General features: G+C 38.9%; 1 protein-coding gene across 1 annotated transcript; it reads left to right on the forward strand.

The window, feature by feature from the left end:
- Positions 1-131: 131 nt before the first annotated feature.
- Positions 132-22,837, forward strand: LOC146330045 (uncharacterized). Its single transcript, XM_084714468.1, has 20 exons — positions 132-341; positions 511-656; positions 800-861; positions 1,946-1,972; positions 2,237-2,353; positions 3,055-3,153; positions 3,407-3,578; positions 8,981-9,129; positions 9,558-9,675; positions 10,995-11,143; positions 11,572-11,689; positions 12,224-12,239; positions 12,662-12,779; positions 20,327-20,505; positions 20,684-20,829; positions 20,937-21,004; positions 21,793-21,819; positions 21,991-22,101; positions 22,341-22,439; positions 22,613-22,837. The coding sequence occupies exons 1-20, from the start codon at positions 222-224 to the stop codon at positions 22,780-22,782; spliced, it is 2,211 nt and encodes a 736-aa protein (XP_084570594.1). The 5' UTR covers positions 132-221; the 3' UTR covers positions 22,783-22,837.
- Positions 22,838-23,665: the final 828 nt, after the last annotated feature.

Here is a 23,665-nt window from a genome sequence, read left to right on the forward strand (position 1 = left end):
TGCCATCTTCTACATGAGTGACCCTTGTTCTTCTATTGTAGATAGACCGTGCTTTTTGGACCTTATAACTTGGTTCTCTGATGTTTGATATGGGCTTCTTCCAGAAAGTTATGTCACACATGTGTAAACATCTCTGGACTCTGACATTTAATGTGGGATGAGCCTCTGAACTTTAATACACCAGTTTTAAGCTTGAATCAGACACAATCGGCAGACGAGCCATGATGAGGTTTATTCATGTTGCTGTGGCTGTGCTCAGCCTTCTGTCTGTTGGACAGTCAGCTCCTGTGACCAACTGTGAGAGTCTGGTCCAGCCTCTGGATATCACAGGAAGAGAGCAGGTACGACACCCTCTCTTTTCTTTTCACTTGTCGCCTGTCCCACACAATCTCACTTTCTTTTGTCAGTGAGCTTCAAACTGTCATTTTCTTCATCTTTGTAAAAACCGACAATATTCTAATGTGTCCATTTGTTAATATATGCCACTTATGGAGATATCTTCTGTTTCAGCTGCTGGGCAAATGGTGGCAAGTAGCAGACAGCACTGACGCCTCAGACATGGAACAGATAGCAAAGGAGTTTCAGGAGAGTCAGTGGTCGAAAATAACTGCTGCCAACGAGAGTGATGCCATTGATGTCCTGACTACAGCAAAACTGTAATTTCAAATCTGAGAATTATATCCAATTTTTTGATCAGTTAGTCCGATAATCTAGACCACACTGATTCATATCTGAACTTTTAAACAAAATTCAAGATTTTCAGTTTGTAACTTCCCATATTTGTTTGTACCTGTGAAAGGTTTGGTGTTTGTGTTACAACCACAATGAAGATGACCTTGGAAAACAGCACTATCCGTCCAGGTGAGTTATTATTTACAAAATCCGCTGTGCAAATATTTTGACCTGCACAAATAGATTTGAACTTTGTGTCTGGCAGCAGCAGCAGCAGCAGCACTTTTTCCTTCTTTGTAAAAAGTTCTTCTTAACTAATTTAAAAGTCATTCTTTTTATTTAAATGAACAATATGTAACAATTCAATTGAATTGGAGCCAAAGACTGTATATTAAATATATTGAAATTCTATTTAATATACAATCCTCCCCAGACTCAAGGAACACTGCAGGAATGCAAGACTAATGCAATATAATTGAGTAATAACAAGCAACAATGAGTTCTCAAATTATCTGTTGTAATTATCTACTCCTTCTAAAAGATTATTGAACGATTTCCTTTGACTCTTAAACAGTAACTTACTCGCTCTGCAAACATTTGGCTTTAGTTAGAACTCTGATGAATGTGAAACAGGCAAACAACAATACAAGTTATGGACCAGATAGAAATTTCGAAAGGGGACAATGCAGCTGTAGAGTTTTTGTTAGCAAAGATATATCATGGTCATTTTATGATTTCTTAGAGATATAAATACACTACAGATTGCTTCTTTAAATAGGCTTCTTTAAGGTGCAAAAACACTGACAACCCATTTCAAAACATAACGCAACAAAAACTACCATCCTCATTGTCAACAATTTGATTTCATGATTGTTGGCTTATTCCTAAAATGAGCAGAAGAATTTTGCAGCCACAAATCCACATAGTTTGTCCTTTTTAATCAGCTGCTGCTCTGACCCATCAAAATCTCATAATCCCAATCACATCATAAAAGCCGCAACTGCTCTTGAGGCTATATGCCAATGTTGAATCTCAAGTATCTTTTTTGTTATAGTGGCAGCAGTCTAAAATAGATTTAAACCCTGTTCTTTGAGGCACACCGGGATAATCTAAATTATGGGACTGAGCAAAGTGACGAACCTGATCATGTCAGTATATCGTAGGTTTGAACATGGGAGGTTGATTTTTTATTTTTATTTTTGTTAGATCATTGAAGTTTACAAATCTAATATCATGTTCAATCAGTTTTCTTTCTTTCACTTCTTTCTCACAGTTGCACCCAACATGAATGTGTCAGCAGGTGAGTAAACTGATCTATTAATGAAACATCCTGGGCCCCGTTTCCCAGAGCCTTTGTAGCGCTACGTGCATCGTAAGGTCTCCTTTAAGGTTATGGGCTCTTTCCCAGAGTTGGGACGAGACCTTAGACCTTAGACGACACACGTAGGGCTACAAAGGCTCTGGGAAACGGGGCCCTGTGCAAATATTATGTCTGACAGACCTACACAAATACATCTGAATGTGTGTGTGTGTGTGTGTGTGTGTGTGTGTTTGTGCTCCCTAGGGGTTTCTGTCATGTTCGTCCCAATAAACCTACTGAAAGCTGTCTGTTCTGACTGTTTGCTGTTCCAAATCACTGGCCAGATGTTTGGAAGGACATACAGTGCTCTTCGGTTGTTGAGTAAGATAGTACTACTACTACTATTTCTTCTACTTTTATTTTTATTACACTTTCAAAAAAAAAAAAAAAAAAAAATCCTAAGTCTAACAAAAGCAACAAAGATCTGAAATACAGGTAATGACACAAAAAGAGCACAACAAACGGACATAGAAACAGTTGTAGGTCACTCGGTCATGTTAGTTATTTTAATATGCAACAGTTACACTCTCATTTTAATCTACAGCTGTCTGCACTGACTTGTGTTTCAGCTGTATCTCACAGGTGTAACCATGATCTGAAGTGTTTATTTATGCTTCAAGTCTATTTTTTTGACAATACACACATAAATACAAAACTAATGCCCAATAAAAAAAAATGTATACTTATGTATACTGGCCTCTCTGTTCCGGTTGCAGTCTAGAAAAATGTGATGACTTACATTTCCCACAATGCCTAAGTGCTGAGCTAGTTTGTTACGTTTGCTGTTTTATGTTCCAAAATGCAAATGTGACTTTGCGTTTGTGATGTGTCTGCTCAGAACATGGTGGTTTATGCTGATAATTGTCATTTTCTTGCTGGTTCCAACATGAATCCTGTGCTAATGGGATATTGGGAACATCCAAACATTTTCCCAGCTTGATTAAATCTTGCACTGTAAAATTCTGTATTTCATATTTCTGCACAGGAGACAGTGTATGTCTGTGTTTTTTCTGATGTTGCAGGCAAGAGAAGGACTTTGACTGCTGCTGAGATGGAAGAGTTTAAGAAGCAGGCAGAATGTCTTAACTTACCACAGCCATTTGTCTCAAACCCAGAAGGAGGTATGTTTGTACCTGCAGTGATTTATATGTTTAAGCTGCTACAAGAGATACTGCAGAAAGATAGTCCATATTGTACAGCCTCAATCCCAACCTAGAATGAGGTTCAGATCACATACTAGCAGCAGAAATTTGGTAATTGCAGTAACTGAACAGAACCATGTCAGACATACAGGAATGTTCATTTACTAATTCATGCAATCCAACCTCTGCTTTGAAATGACTGAGATGAACTCACACTTTCTCTGTCTCATAGGTGTTTGCCCAGAGCCTGACACTGAAGGTGCAGAGACTGTACCTGAGCCACGTTTTTCTCTCAATGGAAAGTCTACGGACTTGATGAATGTAGCTCAGAGGATTGCAGACACTCTTGGGAAATCAGAAAAATTCAATGACATGATCTCTGATGTACTTCCAAAATATGACTAGCTGTATGGAGGCTGTGTCTGAGAGAATTCAGTCAAATTCAAATTCAAAGAGGCTTTATTGACATGACAATAATAAAGTACAATATTGCCAAAGCATGTTGTTCAAAATGGCAAATAAATCAATACATATCAGTCAATAAAAAGATACCGATTGAACTTGATGTATGATGTCTTTCTTCATGCAGGACCTCATTCAGTTTTTAGCCAACAACAGCAATGATTACACAGAATAAAGTCTCAAACCAAACTGAGATAGCTGTATTGACATTGTGTGTGTTACTTTCTCACAATTAACTGTTTTCACCTGTGTTAATTTGTGTCCAACCTCCCTCTCACTCCTCTCCTAATATTTTCACATCTAATGTGGCGAATTAAAGGTTTATTTCCACTAAACCAGAGTTGGTGATTGTTAGAACAGTGGAAAGACCAACAAAGTCATTTTTATTTATTTATTTTTTTGGTGAGTTCTGTTTTATTTCTGTTTCTGTGTCAATGAAGTGTGTTTTATCATTTAAATTTTGAATTATTAGTTGGACAGCCCTCAATTGAGAGTCTTCCAGTCATGCGTTCATTTTTTTCACTTTTGTCAGTCAGAGTGCATCATAGTTACATGATAAAACAGACAGAAGCAGTGAGGAATTTAAGGGGATTGTAAATATGTTTATATTAGCTGTTGCACTCATTAAAAATATTGAAGTGACAGTATGCGCTGGAGGTTGACTGATGAGAGAGGGTGGAAAGGGCAGCTGCTTAACAAGTTTCAGAACTTGTTTTTTAGCTGTGTCATTGTTCACAGACCAACGCAACCAAATGTCGGGCTCTAAATTTTACAAACTGATTCTAAAATCACCACAAACGACAAAAGTATCAGTGATGGAAGTGAAGAAGAGTGGTAGAAATGGAGCGCAAGAGATGTGCTGCTGAAGCAGACACGTCACTAAAATTCACAGACTCCCTCTGCAAAACGTCATCATGATTAGCTTCATTCAAACTCGACAGAAGCAGCAGCATTATAAAATAATTTAGATAATAAAAAGTAAATAAATTAAATTAACTCTAAGGGGATTTAAATCAAATTTAATTGAATTAAATCAGATAGTCTCTAGGAACTTATATTCTTTAGTTTTTTTAAAGATTGAACACCAAACTTTACAATATCATATACAAAAATAGCAAATACTACATAACAGAAATGTTGTGCAAATGATGAATGACTGAGTTAATGAAATGCTACAGATTAGATTAGAATCTTTCTATGTAGACATGATAATAAAATTAAACTGCACTAACTTCAATTATATATCACTTTCAGTGAAACCAGGCAAGGCAGATAAATCTTCCACCTAACACCTTCCACCTTTTAAAAATGTCCACTACACCACGATACTCCACCACGTTCTCAAAAGCGAAAACGCAGATAAACAAGTTTCCCTCTGTTATTAAAACAAAATACGGTAATGGTGATGGCAGGAGAAAGACAAAATTAAATCTCAAGATGTTATTATAATTATTCATAATTCCAGGTAGCTTTTAAAGTGGGATTGTTTTTATCTGAGTGAAAAATACCACATAATTAATGTATATATACTGCCTCTGAAGCCAGAAATAAATCTCAGTTATTTAACAGACTTGGAGAACTCTGACAGTTAACTTCAATCTGCTTTTATACAGTGATTTTAATACAGTTACATGAGAAATTGACAACAGCTGTCCTTTTTGTTTTTGATTGTATTTCTATGCTGAAGTTTTTATAGGCGTTTCTATAGACTTTGTGTAGCAGAGTGATTCTACAAGCAAATCATCATTAGATGGTTTCAGAGAGTTACAAGGTTCTGTAAATGCATCGTGAAAACAATACAGCATGTATTGATATTAGAAAATGTAATTTGTAATTTGTACTTTTGAATACTTATGTATTTTTTAAAACGTACTTTTGAATACTTAAGTAATTTTAAAAGCAAGTACTCTAGTACTTTAACTCAAGTAAAATTTTGACTGAGCAACTTTCACTTGTAGTTGAGTAATATTTGACCAGGAGTATCTATACTTTGACTCAAGTACTGGGGTTGAGTACTTTGTCCACCACTGAGTATGACTAATTGCTTTCTTGATCACCCCTTTACTAAAGCACTGGCACAAAATAAAACATAGCACTGCTGCAGGCGCCCCACCCCACGGGAGTTGGGCCTGTGGTGGTCATGGCCCCGAGGAGCTTTGGTCAGCGTCCCTTATTTTCATTTCTGAAAGGTGGCAACCCTATCTTGGCTGCTGCCTTTACAATGCTCTAAAGCACAATTTTTACATGCCGGCTTTTCAGATGGTGCTGAAAATAGACAGCAATAAATTACTATATAAGTACACATATATGTATAGATATTTATATATATGTATATATATATATATATTCATATATATATATATCTTTATATATATATATATATATATATATATCAGTCAGTGTTACAGTGTGTGTTCATGAAGAAATGCTGTCCTTCTACTACCACTTCTATCAGTTCCACTGTACACTTCTCTTTTAAGTCCTTTTCACACATGCACTGCAACCCTGAACTATCTACACCAGTGATTCCCAAAGCATGGGCGGTGGCCCACTTGTGGGCCGTGAAGGGCCTGCAGGTGGGCCTTGAGAGGTGATGAAAAATAAATACATCAAACATTTTTAAGTTTAAATTTTCTAAGTTTGAAATTATTCATCATTTTTGAAATTACTGGAGAGACAGCTGATAGAAATGTCCTTCAGAGGGCACATTTCAGAGCCTGTACTTTTTCACTTACTTGTGTAAAGACGTTGAATCAGTACTTTCTTCTTTACACTGTGCGTCTACTCAAATAAAGAATATGTGCACTTTTACCACCTCTGATACTGACAATGTCTATTCATAATTGCTCATTTAGAATGATAGTAATGTTTCATCTCCTCCTCTGTCCAGGTTTCTGTCAAGGAGATGGATACAGGGTGGACTTTGGACATCTTTTTGTGGAGCATAAATTGCTGGAGGTCAGGTTCTCAGGTTGAGTCGATGCGGTCTCAGAGCTCTGTAGAGTTTACTGTCCTTGTTGTTGAAATCCTCTGTAATATTCATCCATCAAAAAGAGTGAAGACATCACTTCACTGTGTTACTGCTGTACCAGGATCAGTATTATTGATGTTTTAGGTGTGATTTATAATGAAATTATCCATTTTTAATCTCCTTATGTTTGTGTCCTTTGTTTTCCTGTTGATAACTGAGAGTGTCTTTCCAACTTCTTGGAAATCATCAGTAATCACACCAGTCTTTAAGCATCCTCCCTGTTGTCTGAAAAATGTACAGCTGAGCAACTAATCAAACACCTCAATCATTGTTCATTTACCCCTCATCCAAATACAATAGCAAATGACAGACATGCTCTGCCAACTCTAAGATCATTTACTAAGCATCTGAAAACATGGCTACTGGACAACCAAACCTCACTTGTACCTGTTTATTATTGAAAACAGACCTGATGAGCAACCCCATGTGACCTTATACTGTGTAACAGGCATTGTGCAATTTAACTAGCACTTTACACTTTACAAAGTCGAGCAACGTGCAGTAATGCCAGCATGTACAATAAGGAAGTGTGCAATCCACTAAGCACTTTAAGATCATATGAAATCAGGCAGTATGCAATAATGTTAGCACTTAACACTTTAACTGGGACCTGTAGCACTTTAGCACCTTGCACTTTAGAATTTGACAAACTTTTATCACTGTGGATGGAGTCTGGTCTGTAATCAGTAACTTATTGTCTTTTTTTTTTAATTGCCTTGCTTGTTTTCTTTGTTTAATTTCTTTTTTTTACTTTTCTTTTCTAATCTCCTTCTATATTGATATTTCTCTTACTGTTACCTTTTTTCTGTGAACACCAACCTGCCAATAGGACTAGAGATGGAAATTAGCCTTGGCTACAATCTCAAACATATTTACATACACACAATGTTCATTAATATGGTCATTATTTATTTTAAAAAATAAATAAATCTAAATCTAAATAAAGCTAAACACCTCTTTAATAGTCAGAACAACTGAACCTGCTCACCAGATCTACACGTTTATACATCGAGTCCACTGGAAATGCTAAACTTAGCTAAAAGCATTAGCATTGATAACAGAGCATAATTCTTGCAACACTCCTGAGGTCCTGAGGTTTTACTAGTTGCAATGTAACCAGCACAGACTTCATTCTTAACCTGACAGACACATTGACAGACTGCTAAATGTTTGCAGCGCACAGTATTTTACTGACACATCCAGCAGACACAGAGCAACATTAACATTCATTAGTTGTGTTTGTGTTCAATATTCACTCTGTTTTAGCTCTGCTTTGGTCTCCATCAACTCATGAGAAAAATGTCTTTAGCTGCTAAATAATCCATGTGTTCACCAGCTTGTGTCTTTAATTGTGTATGTGACACATTTACCTCATCATTAATACATATTATTGATTAGTCCAGCTTTATGTCCTGAACCTGAAACCAACACTGAGGAAAATACTGAATATTAGTGGTATAACTTAATAAAAGTCATGAGACGTTTTTATAAAATTCAATTTCAGTGTTTATTGATTGATTTTTTCTTTGAACAGAATATAATGTCCACATATTTTTTCTATTTTGGTGTGGGAGGAAACCGGAGCACCCGGAGAAAACCCACGCAGACACAGGGAGGACAAGTTAACTCCACACAGACAGGAGGAGACCTCCTGCTGCGTGGCCACAGTGCTAACCACTGAGCCACCATGCCGCCCAAGAGAAGCCCTGTGAGGGTGTTTATGGCACAACTCCTGAAGGGCTCAGAAATCATGCTGATAAAAATCCTCACAGAGCTTCTCTTCTCATCGCGTTGTAACAGCAGTTGTATATTCTGTCTGATAGCCAATGTGATATAAGAGTGTCAATTTCGGTTGATGTAAAATTTTCCAATTATAGGGCGCGCAATTTTTTTAGGTTGCTACTGACCCTGCTGACAACTCAGAGGCTCGAATCATGCTAAAAAAGCACGTCACTCCTCATTGTCATCAACACAGGTCAAGCAGCAGAAGAAGTTCTTCTTCATCCAATAGTAGAAACGCCGGAAACAATTCTTTTTCTTTTTCAGGAATAGTTGAGACGCAGGTGAAGACAACTGTGGTGGAGCGGTGGAGTCTTCAGGTGTCGAAGTGTCATTATCAGTGTCCGTCACGAGTGGTTCTGATGTTTCTGTCAGCCCAGCCTGCAAGCTAAACACACACACATAAACACAGAGTTAGAATATTATTCCTTATTGTCATGACAACTCAAAAGAATCATGTAAATGTCACTCAGAGGTAAACATCATCTCAAATCTGCTGAACTGAACTGTTGCCTCTTCCGTCTGTGAAATAAGTGTCATGATCAGAGGTGGTCATCTCACCTGTCTGCAGCAGGTCGGACACAGATCACACGTGATGGTGTGGTTGCGGGTGCTGGGCTGTGGTCGTCTGGCCGGGTGGTGGTGGCGTCTTTGTCCTCTCGGGCAGTGGCAGGAGGCTCTTGGTCAGAGTCCTCACTTGAAGATGTCCATAATCCATTTCTCGAATTGTTGATCACATTAGGTAGAAAGCTGAACACACAAACACACACAGCGTTAGAATGAGTGACCTGCAACCAATCAGGGCAACAAAACATGACTTACAACCAATCAGAGCAACTACAAGTGACCTCAAATCTAAAGTAACAAGTAATGGGCCCTTTCAGATACACTTCTAGTTACTGCAAAAAGTAATGGAGTTACATTAATGCTTAACTTAGTAATACATTATTCAATCCAACAATCCAACACTGCTCAGAGGTAAACACTCTCAAATCTGCTCCAGGTCCAACTGAAATGAACCGTTTCTTCTTCTGTGTGTAAAATGAGGGTCATGATCAGAGGTGGTCATCTCACCTGTCTGTACTCCCCACATTATCCCACGTGTTCTCAGGTGCAGCAGGTCGGACACAGATCACATGTGATGGTGTGGTTGCGGGTGCTGGGCTGTGGTTGTCTGGCTGGGTGTTGGTGGCGTCTTTGTCCTCTTGGGCAGTGGCAGGAGGCTCTTGGTCAGAGTCCTCACTTGAAGATGTCCATAATCCACTTCTTGATATGTTGATCGCATGAAAGATAAACACACAAACACACACAGCGTTAGACTGAGTGACCTGCAACCAATAAGGCCGACAAAACATGACTTACAACCAATCAGAGCAACTACAAGTGACCTCAAATCTAAAGTAACAAGTAATAGGCCTTTTAAATTTCAGTAATTATAACAGTGTTATTGAATCTGAAAAGTAACTAGATACACTTCTAGGTACTGCAAACAGTAGTAATGTGTTATTTAGTAATACGTTATTCCCAACACACTCTCTGCTCCAGGTCCAACTGAAATGAACCGTTTCTTATTCTGTGTGTAAAATCAGTGTCATGACCAGAAGAGCTCATCTCACCTGTCTGAATACTCCCCCGCGAGAGATTCCAGTGACGGCTTGTCCTCAGTTGTGGCAAAAGACCAAGAGTCCTCACTTGAATAAAGTCATGAGACGGTTTTATAAAATTCAATTTCAGTGTTTATTGATTGATTTTTTCTTTGAACAGAATATAATGTCCGCATATTTTTTCTATTTTGGTGTGGGAGGAAACCGGAGCACCCGGAGAAAACCCACGCAGACACAGGGAGGACAAGTTAACTCCACACAGACAGGAGGAGACCTCCTGCTGCGTGGCCACAGTGCTAACCACTGAGCCACCATGCCGCCCAAGAGAAGCCCTGTGAGGGTGTTTATGGCACAACTCCTGAAGGGCTCAGAAATCATGCTGATAAAAATCCTCACAGAGCTTCTCTTCTCATCGCGTTGTAACAGCAGTTGTATATTCTGTCTGATAGCCAATGTGATATAAGAGTGTCAATTTCGGTTGATGTAAGATTTTCCAATTATAGGGCGCGCAATTTTTTTAGGTTGCTACTGACCCTGCTGACAACTCAGAGGCTCGAATCATGCTAAAAAAGCACAAGTCACTCCTCCTCATTGTCATCAACACAGGTCAAGCAGCAGAAGAAGTTCTTCTTCATCCAATAGTAGAAACGCCGGAAACAATTCTTTTTCTTTTTCAGGAATAGTTGAGACGCAGGTGAAGACAACTGTGGTGGAGCGGTGGAGTCTTCAGGTGTCGAAGTGTCATTATCAGTGTCCGTCACGAGTGGTTCTGATGTTTCTGTCAGCCCAGCCTGCAAGCTAAACACACACACATAAACACAGAGTTAGAATATTATTCCTTATTGTCATGACAACTCAAAAGAATCATGTAAATGTCACTCAGAGGTAAACAACATCTCAAATCTGCTGAACTGAACTGTTGCCTCTTCCGTCTGTGAAATAAGTGTCATGATCAGAGGTGGTCATCTCACCTGTCTGCAGCAGGTCGGACACAGATCACACGTGATGGTGTGGTTGCGGGTGCTGGGCTGTGGTCGTCTGGCCGGGTGGTGGTGGCGTCTTTGTCCTCTCGGGCAGTGGCAGGAGGCTCTTGGTCAGAGTCCTTGCTTGAATATGTCCATAATCCATTTCTCGAATTGTTGATCACATTAGGTAGAAAGCTGAACACACAAACACACACAGCGTTAGAATGAGTGACCTGCAACCAATCAGGGCAACAAAACATGACTTACAACCAATCAGAGCAACTACATGCGACCTAAAATCTAAAATAACAAGTAATGGGCCCTTTCAGATACACTTCTAGTTACTGCAAAAAGTAATGGAGTTACATTAATGCTTAACTTAGTAATACATTATTCAATCCAACAATCCAACACTGCTCAGAGGTAAACATTCTCAAATCTGCTCCAGGTCCAACTGAAATGAACCGTTTCTTCTTCTGTGTGTAAAATGAGGGTCATGATCAGAGGTGGTCATCTCACCTGTCTGTACTCCCCACATTATCCCACGTGTTCTCAGGTGCAGCAGGTTGGACACAGATCACACGTGATGGTGTGGTTGCGGGTGCTGGGCTGTGGTCGTCTGGCTGGGTGTTGGTGGCGTCTTTGTCCTCTTGGGCAGTGGCAGGAGGCTCACGGTCAGAGTCCTCACTTGAAGATGTCCATAATTCACTTCTTGATATGTTGATCGCTCGAAAGCTGAACACACAAACACACACAGGGTTAGACTGAGTGATCTGCAACCAATAAGGCCGACAAAACATGACTTACAACCAATCAGAGCAACTACAAGTGACCTCAAATCTAAAGTAACAAGTAATAGGCCTTTTAAATTTCAGTAATTATAACAGTGTTATTGAATCTGAAAAGTAACTAGATACACTTCTAGGTACTGCAAACAGTAAGGAGTTACATTAATGCTTTACTTAGTAATACATTATTCAATCCAACAATCCAACACTGCTCAGAGGTAAACACTCTCAAATCTGCTCCAGGTCCAACTGAAATGAACCGTTTCTTCTTCTGTGTGTAAAATGAGGGTCATGATCAGAGGTGGTCATCTCACCTGTCTGCAGCAGGTCGGACACAGATCACACGTGATGGTGTGGTTGCGGGTGCTGGGCTGTGGTCGTCTGGCTGGGTGTTGGTGGTGTCTTTGTCCTCTCGGGCAGTGGCAGGAGGCTCTTGGTCAGAGTCCTCACTTGAAGATGTCCATAATTCACTTCTTGATATGTTGATTGCTCGAAAGCTGAACACACAAACACACACAGCGTTAGACTGAGTGACCTGCAACCAATTAGGCCGACAAAACATGACTTACAACCAATCAGAGCAACTACAAGTGACCTCAGATCTAAAGTAACAAATAATGGGCCCTTTCAGATACACTTCTAGTTACTGCAAAAAGTAATGGAGTTACATTAATGCTTTACTTCGTAATACATTATTCAATCCAACAATCCAACACTGCTCAGAGGTAAACACTCTCAAATCTGCTCCAGGTCCAACTGAAATGAACCGTTTCGTCTTCTGTGTGTAAAATGAGGGTCATGATCAGAGGTGGTCATCTCACCTGTCTGTACTCCCCACATTATCCCACGTGTTCTCAGGTGCAGCAGGTCGGACACAGATCACACGTGATGGTGTGGTTGCGGGTGCTGGGCTGTGGTCGTCTGGCTGGGTGTTGGTGGCGTCTTTGTCCTCTTGGGCAGTGGCAGGAGGCTCACGGTCAGAGTCCTCACTTGAAGATGTCCATAATCCACTTCTTGATATGTTGATCGCATGAAAGATAAACACACAAACACACACAGCGTTAGACTGAGTGACCTGCAACCAATAAGGCCGACAAAACATGACTTACAACCAATCAGAGCAACTACAAGTGACCTCAAATCTAAAGTAACAAGTAAGAGGCCTTTTAAATTTCAGTAATTATAACAGTGTTATTGAATCTGAAAAGTAACTAGATACACTTCTAGGTACTGCAAACAGTAGTAATGTGTTATTTAGTAATACGTTATTCCCAACACACTCTCTGCTCCAGGTCCAACTGAAATGAACCGTTTCTTATTCTGTGTGTAAAATCAGTGTCATGACCAGAAGAGCTCATCTCACCTGTCTGAATACTCCCCCGCGAGAGATTCCAGTGACGGCGTGTCCTCAGTTGTGGCAAAAGACCAAGAGTCCTCACTTGAATAAGTCTTGATACTATCAACGATACTTGATGAGTCGTCCACTTCAGTCCACGATCTAAACACACACACACACACACACACACACACACACACACACACACACACACACACACACACACACACACACACACACACACAGACAGGATGTTAGTGTAATATTCCTATATTTGTTTTGACATCTTCAAAGAAAAGCCACAGTTTTTACAGTCGGAGAGAATAATCTCACCTAACGTCACCTGTGCTCAGAGTGCTACCAAAAGACAAGCTCTCACTGTTACACCAGTGTCCAGGAAACAGGACAGGAAAGTGATCAAAGCAGTAGACTGTTTTTGCTCAGAACACTACCAAAAGCACTCACATGAATGGATGATGGAGGACTTCACGGGGAGTGATCCTCCGTGTGGGATCTATTGTCAGCATGGCCTTCAGGAGCTCGATACAATGCTCCCGCTCCAAATTCTCTGCTTTGTTGAGTCTCTCCAGTCGCACCTAGTTGAGGAAACAATGTTCAAATCCACCATCAGCCAAGTCATCCTCATGATTCACGGAGACAGCCAATCGCAGTAAATGTTACTTCACTTACTTTTTTCAGATTGTCCAGAGATGAGAGTCCTAAGCACATGTCTTCAGGCTCTAGTCCCCAATACTTCTGAGATGTCTGAAAAAAGGTTCAGTGTGTTTGTATGAATGTTCTTCTTAATAAAACAAACTTACTAACTTTTAAATGCTGAGAAATGTAAACATGTTTAATTTTAACTAGTAGGGATGTAATGATATCAAATTTCACCATATCACAGTAATAAAATGTCTCAATACTGTACCAGACTGTGACGATATACTGTATATTATGACATGGTTAGTTATTTTCTTTTATTATTTTGATTTGATTTTATAAAAGGACTGACATGAATAATTTAAGGCCCCTAAAGCCGGACAGATAAATCATTCAGCCAATAATATTGGTTGCATATTGGCCTGGAACAGCTGTATCGTCCATGTCGGTATCAGTGCATACATTGTGTGATATTTACTTTACAGAACATAAAGCAGATTAGTTTTTATTCTAGTATTATTTAGCTTTATAGGCCAAATTTTATGTATTTTTGGTCATTTTTCTTAATTCAGGTTGAACTATTAGTGTTTTTAATAGTTATTTAATTGATTTAATTTAATTTAATTATTAAAAATACCAGTGAAAGTTTATTCTTTCAGTGTCCAGATGTAATTTTGGATGCATAGTAAGAAAATCAGCCAATGTATCGATTTCGGAAAATGTTTTAAATTCCCTAATGTCAGAATCCCAAAATCCAGAATTGGACAGGCTCATTTCCAAAGATACAGTCATTTAAAAGGAAAAAAAACTTCATGCACACAGAAAATATACATCAGATTTGTTATTTGTTATTCCAGAAATGTTGTATCATGGACTTTGTATTGTGGTTTTATCACACTGAAATTTTTTTTGGTATCGTTACATCCCTGTTACATAGAGAGAGTGGTAAAGATTAAAAAATGTTGTGGAAAAGTCAGAAAAGGTTCACTGTGGTACCTCAAACCTCCAGCCGTCGGTCTCAGTCCTGGTGAAATAATGCTTTGTATACATCCCGTCGTTAAGAAGGTGGTCCGCTGGCTGACCCAGGAGGTGAATAAAGCACTGCAGCTGGAGATAAAACACAGAACCAAATGTTGAATATATGCAACAGGAGCACTTTTCTCTTTTCCTAAAGATGCTAATGCTAATAACTCCCATCATCGCTAATGTGCAAAATTCACAGGACCTCTTTCTGTCCTTTCTGTCCTGAAAGTAAATTTTGTTTGAACAAAGCTCCACGGCCGTCTCTTTTTCTCCCCTCCCTGTTTTCTTCTGCACTTTTCCCCTTTGAACTAACTGACTGCTAACTAACCCCCCAGAGTGGAATTGAGTAGATGACTTACTAATTGGTATTCAGTGTTTCCTGAGAACAGCACACCGCCGGTGACCATAGCAGCCATCACACAGCCCAGGGACCACATGTCAATGCCTTCGTCAAACGGTAGTCCTAAAATAATTTCTGGGGCCCTGAATGTGAAACACAGAATGTGTACATGACATTTTATAAAGATGAAATATACCAGTTAGCACATTGAGGGAAGCAAGCACTCAGCTACTTTTTATGATAAAACTGTTAAACTACCAAGTCACTCCAGTGTAATAATAATAATAATAATCAGGGTGTCTATATAACTTACCTAAACCCTTCTGTTTGTAACGTCATGCCTTGCCTGACTTTACGTGTGGGCAAGGCCATGCCAAAGTCTATCAGCTTGACTTCTAAAGGTCTTCTCTGTCGGTCCACCAGCATTATGTTGTCTAGTTTTATATCAGCGTGGATCACCCTCAAGCTCTTCAGTGCATTCAAAGCTGTAGCAGTCTGCAAATACAAGATCAGTGATACAGTTCAGACAATGAGAGCCACGGTTCCCAGCAAAGTCCTGCACCTGCTGAGTTCTGTAAAAATATATTTATATAGATTCACAGGTACAGTCATGGGTAAAAATTAACAAAGTGCAAGTGGGCAGCAGGTGAGAAGAGTGTTTTTTCCCCGGAGAAATCAGAAATAAAAAGGATTGTGAAGTGTTTTTAAAGTCAAGATTAGCTAATAATACCAAGCCTAATCAGCCAGGAGGATTTCTTTTATTATAATATGTCGGCTACATGAAGCTGTCAGTGACAGTTAGAAGGCTGTTGTGAATTTGGACATTAAAGCTGACTGTTCAGTGCTTTGCTTTGTGCGTGATGGTGCTGTATCCATACCTGTCGGATGATGCTTCTGATGTCTCTCAGCTGCATAGGTCTAAACCAGGTGTTTATTAAGTACGTATCCAAGCTGATATCCAGTTCCTCGAACACCAGCGCTTTTCCAAATTCCGTGTTGAAAGAATCCAAAAACTTGACTATATGGCGTTGGTCAAAATTGTGGCGCATGAACTTTTTCAACAAGGTAGCCTGGAGACACATGACAAATTTGACATGATTAGTTGTTCACAGATGTTCACAGTTCAGATGTTCACATGTATGAAACAACAAACTCACTACAGGTAACTGCAGTTTTGTACAAATAATCACAATATTTGGACTGGGCAATATATCGATATTATCTTGTATTGTGAAATGAAACTAGATATCGTGACATGGAATAAGTGTTGCCATTTCCTGGTTTTGTCAAGGCTGCATTACAGTGAAATGATCTCATTTTCTAAACTTGCTGACTGTTCAAGCTGTTATTTGTCTTTACTTACTTAAAAACACGTGTTATGTATTCTATTAATTCTTAATAATTAAATGGTTGTTAGCATTTTCAACTATGAGTTGAGGAAAATGCAAAAAACCTGCAACCCTAGTGTTAATATTCTGTATCTGTTTCGTATTTGGTGAAAAAAATTATCATGATATGTGATTTTATCCGTATCGCCCAAACTTATTTTATACATCTTGGCCACTTCCACCCTTTGCAGTACACAACACGTTGCCAGTCACAACCTATATGATCAATAATTACTGATATCGACCAATATGAAACTTCACTATAGTGACAGGTGTTTCATCTGTATCACCCAGGCCTACACAGTAACACACAGTAAACATTTGTCGATATCTGTACCTTTGAATGTATTATTTAATGGCACTAACTGAAGGAAATTATGTTTTTGCACTTGTACTTGCTAAATACAATTGACTAAATAGCTGGCACTTACTGTACCTTTGACTATAAAATGTCTTTTAGAGCTGTGAACATCAAACAGTGTCCTACCTCTTTCCTGGCTTCGGTGTATATGGGGATCTTTATAGCCACTGTTTCTTGAGTGTCTTTTTTCAAACATTTCAGGACAGATCCAAAGCCCCCCTCTCCCAGGACTTTCAGGAACTTGTACTGGCTGGGGGGACTGTAGGGACGGTCGTCTGAGGTCAAGGACGGGGGTGAAACGGCGCCTCTCCTGGAAGACATGTCTTTTCCTATGGAAACAGAAATTAAAGAGAAAAAAACAGCAGATGTGAACAAATATGAATAATGTAGATTTTGTTAATAAAAGATACTTAGCCGTATAGTGCTAGTTGGTTGCCAGTCCTCTTCTCCGGGCCTCTCGGTTGATGTATGTCTTTAATTCGAGGGTGGTTGTGAGTCCAAGTGCTTACAGATTGATGACATCACTCAGAACCGCTCTCTCTGTGACATCAGTTCTAGAACTTTTCATCATCACAGGAGAACCTGCTGAGTTCTATCTTCAGCTGTAAAGAGAATGTTTTCACACCAGCATCAGTTTGACTGTAAATACAATACTGATTGATTCAGCAATAACCAGAGCTCAGTTTGAACACAAGAGTGAATAAATGCACAGATTAGATGGTGCTGATGCTGGGGTGTCCTACAATATACAGCCAGTGGTGTGGTTTTAATTCTCAGGTGATCAAGTGTTATATTAAAGGGACAGTTAACCCAAAAATCAAAAACACACACTTTCCCCCCTCACCTGTAGTGCTGTTTATCCATCCAGATAGTTTTGGAGATATCAGCCGTAGAGATTTGTGTCTTCTCTCTAATGTAATGGAACTAACAGACACTCAGCTTGTGTTGCTCAAAGTGCCCAAAAAATTCATTTGAGAAACGTTAACACAGCAGAAATCATGACATGATTAGTCAAGATAATCCACAGACCTTATTGTGAGCAGTTTCATGTAGGAACTATTTTCTTTCTATTCAGAGATGGACAGTATTTCAATTACATGTATTCAAACTATGTATTTAATTGCTTTGAAGTATTTTGTAATGTGCATTTTGCTGGGCAGAAAAAATACTTTACTTGTATTAGAGTATTTGAAATACTTAAGATACATTATTGAATGCATAATTTTATTCTCAAATAAGTCACATTTTGCCAAACAAAAGCCATAAAGTTTCAGTAAAATATCCAAATTCAAATAAAGTTCAATACAATACTTTTACAGACATTTTCATTAAAAGTTTTACAGAGAAACTGTTATTTTATAGATCATTCCTAAATAATTACTATAAAGTGATAACACTAACAGCTTTGTAGAGATTTATTTTACAGATTTTTCCTGTAAAGATATTTTTTTCACTTTATTTGAATTAGGATGGTTTGATTTTACTTTTTTTGTCAGCCATTTTTTTTTATTACAACCAAACACCTTCAATAAAGTAACAGCACAAATTTTGTTCAGATTTTTTTCTGGTAAATTTATTGTTTTTGCACTTATCTGTATTAAGCTATTTTATTTTAATGTTATGTGTTTTGTTTGGCAGCTGTCATTTGACCATTCTTAACATTTTTATTGCAATCAAACACCTTCAGTAAGGTGATAGCACTAATAGTTTCAGAGCACCTTTATTTTACAGATTTTTCTTAAATCACTAAAACCTAACATCTTTAACAAAGTGATAACACTAATAGTTTTGTAGAAAAACACATTTTATACTGATGAATCAAAATTTGAAATCTTCAGTTCATCACACAGGATTTTTGTACGCCGTCGAGCAGGCGAAAGGATGGTTCCTCAGTGTGTGACCTCAACCGTCAAACATGGAGGAGGAAGCGTGATGGTCTGGGGCTGTTTTGCTGGATCCAGGGTCGGTGACTTGTACAGAGCGAGAGGCACCCCGAACCAAAACGGCTACACAGTATTCTGCAGCGTCACGCAGTTCCCTCTGGTATGCACCTAATAGGTCAGGAATACATCCTACAGCAACATAAGGACCCAAAACATAAGTCCAAGCTATACCAGAACTACCTCAGGAAAAAAGAACAAGATGGTAAGCTTGAAAACATGGAGTGGCCAACACAGTCTCCAGACTTAATGGCTTTTTGGGATATATGTATTTATTGTAGGATAGTGCTTATGATGATACTTACTTTTTTTTTTTTAAATTTGACTTAAGGGCAGTTTCAGGTGTTGATCAAACTCAGCAGTCCCTTGATTGGGCGAGGCAGTCTCTGTTTGGATGCTGTCAGCATACCTGATGACGGTCAGTTAGACCAAAACGTCATTATTTAACATGTCAGTAGAAAGTGAGACAGTGTGAAGGAGTTTCTCTTATTGTCTTTAAGATAAAAACAAAAGAGCCCCTGCAGAAAAAGGCTGAACTAAACTCAGTCATTAGCTTCGAGCTAAAACAAACTCGTCCTGGGCAAGTTTGTTCATTCAAGACAAGTTTTCTGAACATGTTCTGGACCCTGTGATGGACACACTCCTCTAAAACATCCCAGCATGTCATTTGAACACAAAGGCATATTCTTCATCAGCAGAATAACAAATCTGACTCATCTTTCTGCAGCCCAGCAAAACACAGACTAACATACTTGCTTGAAAAGTGACCCTCCCCTGACTGTTTTCTATTGCAACACACAGTGAATGTGTTATTTTCAGTGCTGTGGTGTGTGTTAGCGAACTGTATTTGGTTTTACAATGTGGAGGGAGACTTGGGAGAACATTCGAAGGTTCTGGGTTGATATTGGCAATTAGAACAAAATCAGGGAGGGGATCTTTAAACTTCATACTCTGCAGCTTGCATAACAGCTGAGGTTACCTGGAGGACACCAACACTGACTTTGTTTTGCAGACTGCACAAGAAACAGAGTGTGCCTGCCAGTAATAGACCTGTCTCCATGCCATGACACAGTGTGTGTGTGTGTGTGTGTGTGTGTGTGTGTGTGTGTGTTGTGACCATGTGCAAATGGCATGTCAGGACTTAGGAGAATTGGATTACACCAGACAACCAGTATGGAGGCATTTTACGCTTTTTTCAGTTGTTTTTCAGTTCTTCATTTGAAAACTGGTTACCATTTAATTCCATTCTGCAACACTGTTTCCTTGTGTAACACCAGCAGTGTTTTATAAAAATCAGCATGAGCGTGAGTAGATAATGACTGAATTTTCATTTGTGGGTGAACTATCCCTTCAAGCTCTGTCTGTGAAATTGACTCTTTCTCAGGAACTGGAGACCAGTGTGTGTACTTTCCCCACTTCACAAGGTTACACCACGAGCAAACAACCCTGGACTCTGACATTTAATGTGGGATGAGCCTCTGAACTTTCATACACCAGTTTTAAGCTTGAATCAGACACAATCGGCAGACGAGCCATGATGAGGTTTATTCATGTTGCTGTGGCTGTGCTCAGCCTTCTGTCTGTTGGACAGTCAGCTCCTGTGACCAACTGTGAGAGTCTGATCCAGCCTCTGGATATCACAGGAAGAGAGCAGGTACGACACCCTCTCTTTTCTTTTCACTTGTCATCTGTCCCACACAATCTCACTTTCTTTTGTCAGTGAGCTTCAAACTATCATTTCCTTCATCATTGAAGAAACAAGTTTTTTTTCTACTCTTGTATTCTCCATTTGTCGTCTCTTCTGCAACTGAGTTAGATGTCTTCTGTTTCAGCTGCTGGGAAAGTGGCTGCTCATGGCAGAAACCACAGAAAACACAGAGGCTGAACAGATAATCAAGACTTATCGGGACAGCAACTGGATGAAAATCACTGCTGCTAATGAGAGCAATGCCATTGATGTCATAAGCTCATCAAAAGTGTAATTTCAGATCTAATAATTAGACCACCATGATTCTGTTTGAATTTTTTGTTGTTTTTGACAAATATTCAGGTTTTTCAATTTGTAACTTTATGTTCTTTTACCAGTGAACTTTTTGATCTTTGTATCGCTTTGTCACTAAAGATAACTGTGGAAAACAACACTCTCCAACCAGGTGAGACTATTAATGACAGACCTCTGCTCAGCTTCGATCTGTGTCTGCCTGGGTTGAATCTGTGTTGATTGGCTGTTATTTATTTTGCTGATCCCAAAAATGATTGGAAAATCATGATCCGACCTTTTTTTTCCTTCAGTGAGCAGTGGCCGTTCTGTCATTTGAAATAGCATAAATGAGCCTAATCTGGACCTTCATTTTTGTCTCAACACACCTGTGAAGTTGTGGGATCGCATCTTACACAGCCAAAATTGGCCTGCCATAAGGCTATAAAATATATAAATAGATATTAAGATATAAATTGCTGTTTGTGCTGTTTTAATTTTTGTGAGGTAAAATGCTATTGAAATGTGCTGGATTTCCAATTATTAATAATTTTTCAGATGACTCCTTGTTCAGGAAGTCAGTCAACTCATGGAAATTGGGATTTTAGTACCAGACTACATCTTAACAATACAATAGGTGTTTGATTTTAGCCCTCACCTTTGGCCCCAAGGTAAAAAGTTTGGGCAGCCTTGCTTATGAGGCTATACAGTATGATTCAATCTCAAATATCTTTTTAGCCACAGTGGCAGCAATAAGGAGGCTAAGCAAAGGGGACTTCTCGGAAAGATTCAAACCCTGATCTTGTGGGCACATTATGGGGCTAAGCAAAGTGATGAACTTGATGATATCAGTATATTGTAGGTTTGAATACAGGAGGTTGATTTTTTTTTTTGACAAATCACTAAGGTGTACAAATTGAATGTTAGTTTCTGCCTGTTAAAGCCTCCACTTCTTTGTCACAGCCCTGAAAAACGTGACCCTGAAATCAGGTGAGTCGACTAATCTATAAATGAAACATGCTGTGCACATATTTTGTCTGACACAAACACATTTGAACTTTGTGTCTAGCATTGCAACAACTGTGTGTGTGTGTGTGTGTGTGTGTGTGTGTGTGTGTGTGTGTGTGTGTGTGTGTGTGTGTGTGTGTGTGTGCTTCCCAGGGATGGCACATATAACCCTTCTGAAAACTGGCTGTTCTGACTGTCTGCTGTTTCAGTCACCTGACAATATCACAATGTTTGGAAAGCCAGCCAGGGGTCTTCTGCTAATGAGTAAGATAAGAATAAGAATAAAAACACAGCTGTACAGTGAATATTACAGCGAGTAGCAGTCCTGTTCCATATCCATCTCCCACCTCAGTAATAATAAGACTGATCCAGGAATAAAATCAATGACATATATGACATGTTAATTTGAAGGGAAGAGAGAAATTCTGTTATAGCAAAAGTGCTGCTTTAGTACTAGTTAAATGTTTATTATTAACTGCTTATGCACGTTTCGTCTCCCTCAGGCAAGAGAAGGACTGTGACTGATGCTGAGATGGAAGAGTTTAAGAAGCAGGCAGAATGTCTCAACTTACCACCACCTTTTGTCTCAAACCCAGAAGCAAGTAAGGATATACCTGTAGTGTTTTATACCATAAATAATATAGTAGCTTGAGCATTTTTTAAAATTGTGGTTACTATGAAGAACCATGCAGGAATGTGTATTTACTAATTCATGCTATTCACAGTCTCTTTTATGAAAATATTTAAATTAATTCACACTTACTCTGTCTTACAGATGTTTGCCCGGAGCCTCCCTCTCAAGACACGGAGAATACAGATGGGCTACGTTTGTTCTTCAATGAACAGGCTTTTGACTTCATGAATATGCATGAGAATTTTTCTAACAGTAGTATACCAGAGAATTTCCTCAAAATGGTCTCTGAGATAACTTCCAAAATGGACTAATTGTACAGAGTCTGTGTCTGAGAGAATTCCATCAATAAAAAAGAATAAAAATGAATTTGATGTATGACTGATGTAATGACCTGTTGAAGGACCAGTGTGTAGGATTTACGGGCATCTAGTGGTGAAATAGGAAATTACAACCAACTCACCTGCCAAGTGTGTAGGAAAAAACTACCATGGCCGCGAAACTCATACAAAATGTGTAAGACCATATCCAGAGCCAGTGTTTAGTTTGTCTGTTCTGTGCTACTGTAGAAAACATGGCAGTGCAACATAGCAGACTCCATGAAAGAGGAGCCGTAGACCATTAGATAAAACCAGTTCATTCCAAGGTAACGAAAACACAACAGTTCTTATTTTCAGGTGATTATACACTAATGAATACATAAATATGAATATTATATTCCACATTTGCCAGTAAATCCTCCTAAATGTTATAGATGTAACCTTGACAACAATGATTACAGCCTATAAAATTACTCTCGATAACATGGCCCCTGTGAATGTGGAGTTCTGATTGGCTGGCATGTTATACAGACAAAATTTCAGTGATAGCAGAGTTAGATGTGTTGAAACATAACTAACTATAAGATCTCTTTATGTCGTTAGTAACATTATAGATACAGTATAAATGTGTGCTCTGAGTTTGTCATACCACAGAAACACACATTATTAGCCACACAGTAAAATTTGAATGATTAAATAAATCACTAAGTGTGTAAAATTAGGTCTCAAAATCATGAAAAAATTATTCATTTTCTCTGCACTGGCACACTGACATGTCTGCTCGCCGAACCAGAGGACAGTGACAGGACGTTTTTTTTTTTTTCTGTGTCAGATTGTTGGAACTGAAGTGAGATGAAGTGAACTGCTGGGCTGATTT

The sequence above is a fragment of the Lutjanus erythropterus genome, chromosome 3 (genome assembly GCF_056507025.1).
Source record: "Lutjanus erythropterus isolate fLutEry1 chromosome 3, fLutEry1.hap2, whole genome shotgun sequence".
In the NCBI taxonomy this organism is placed as follows: Eukaryota; Metazoa; Chordata; class Actinopteri; order Lutjaniformes; family Lutjanidae; genus Lutjanus; species Lutjanus erythropterus.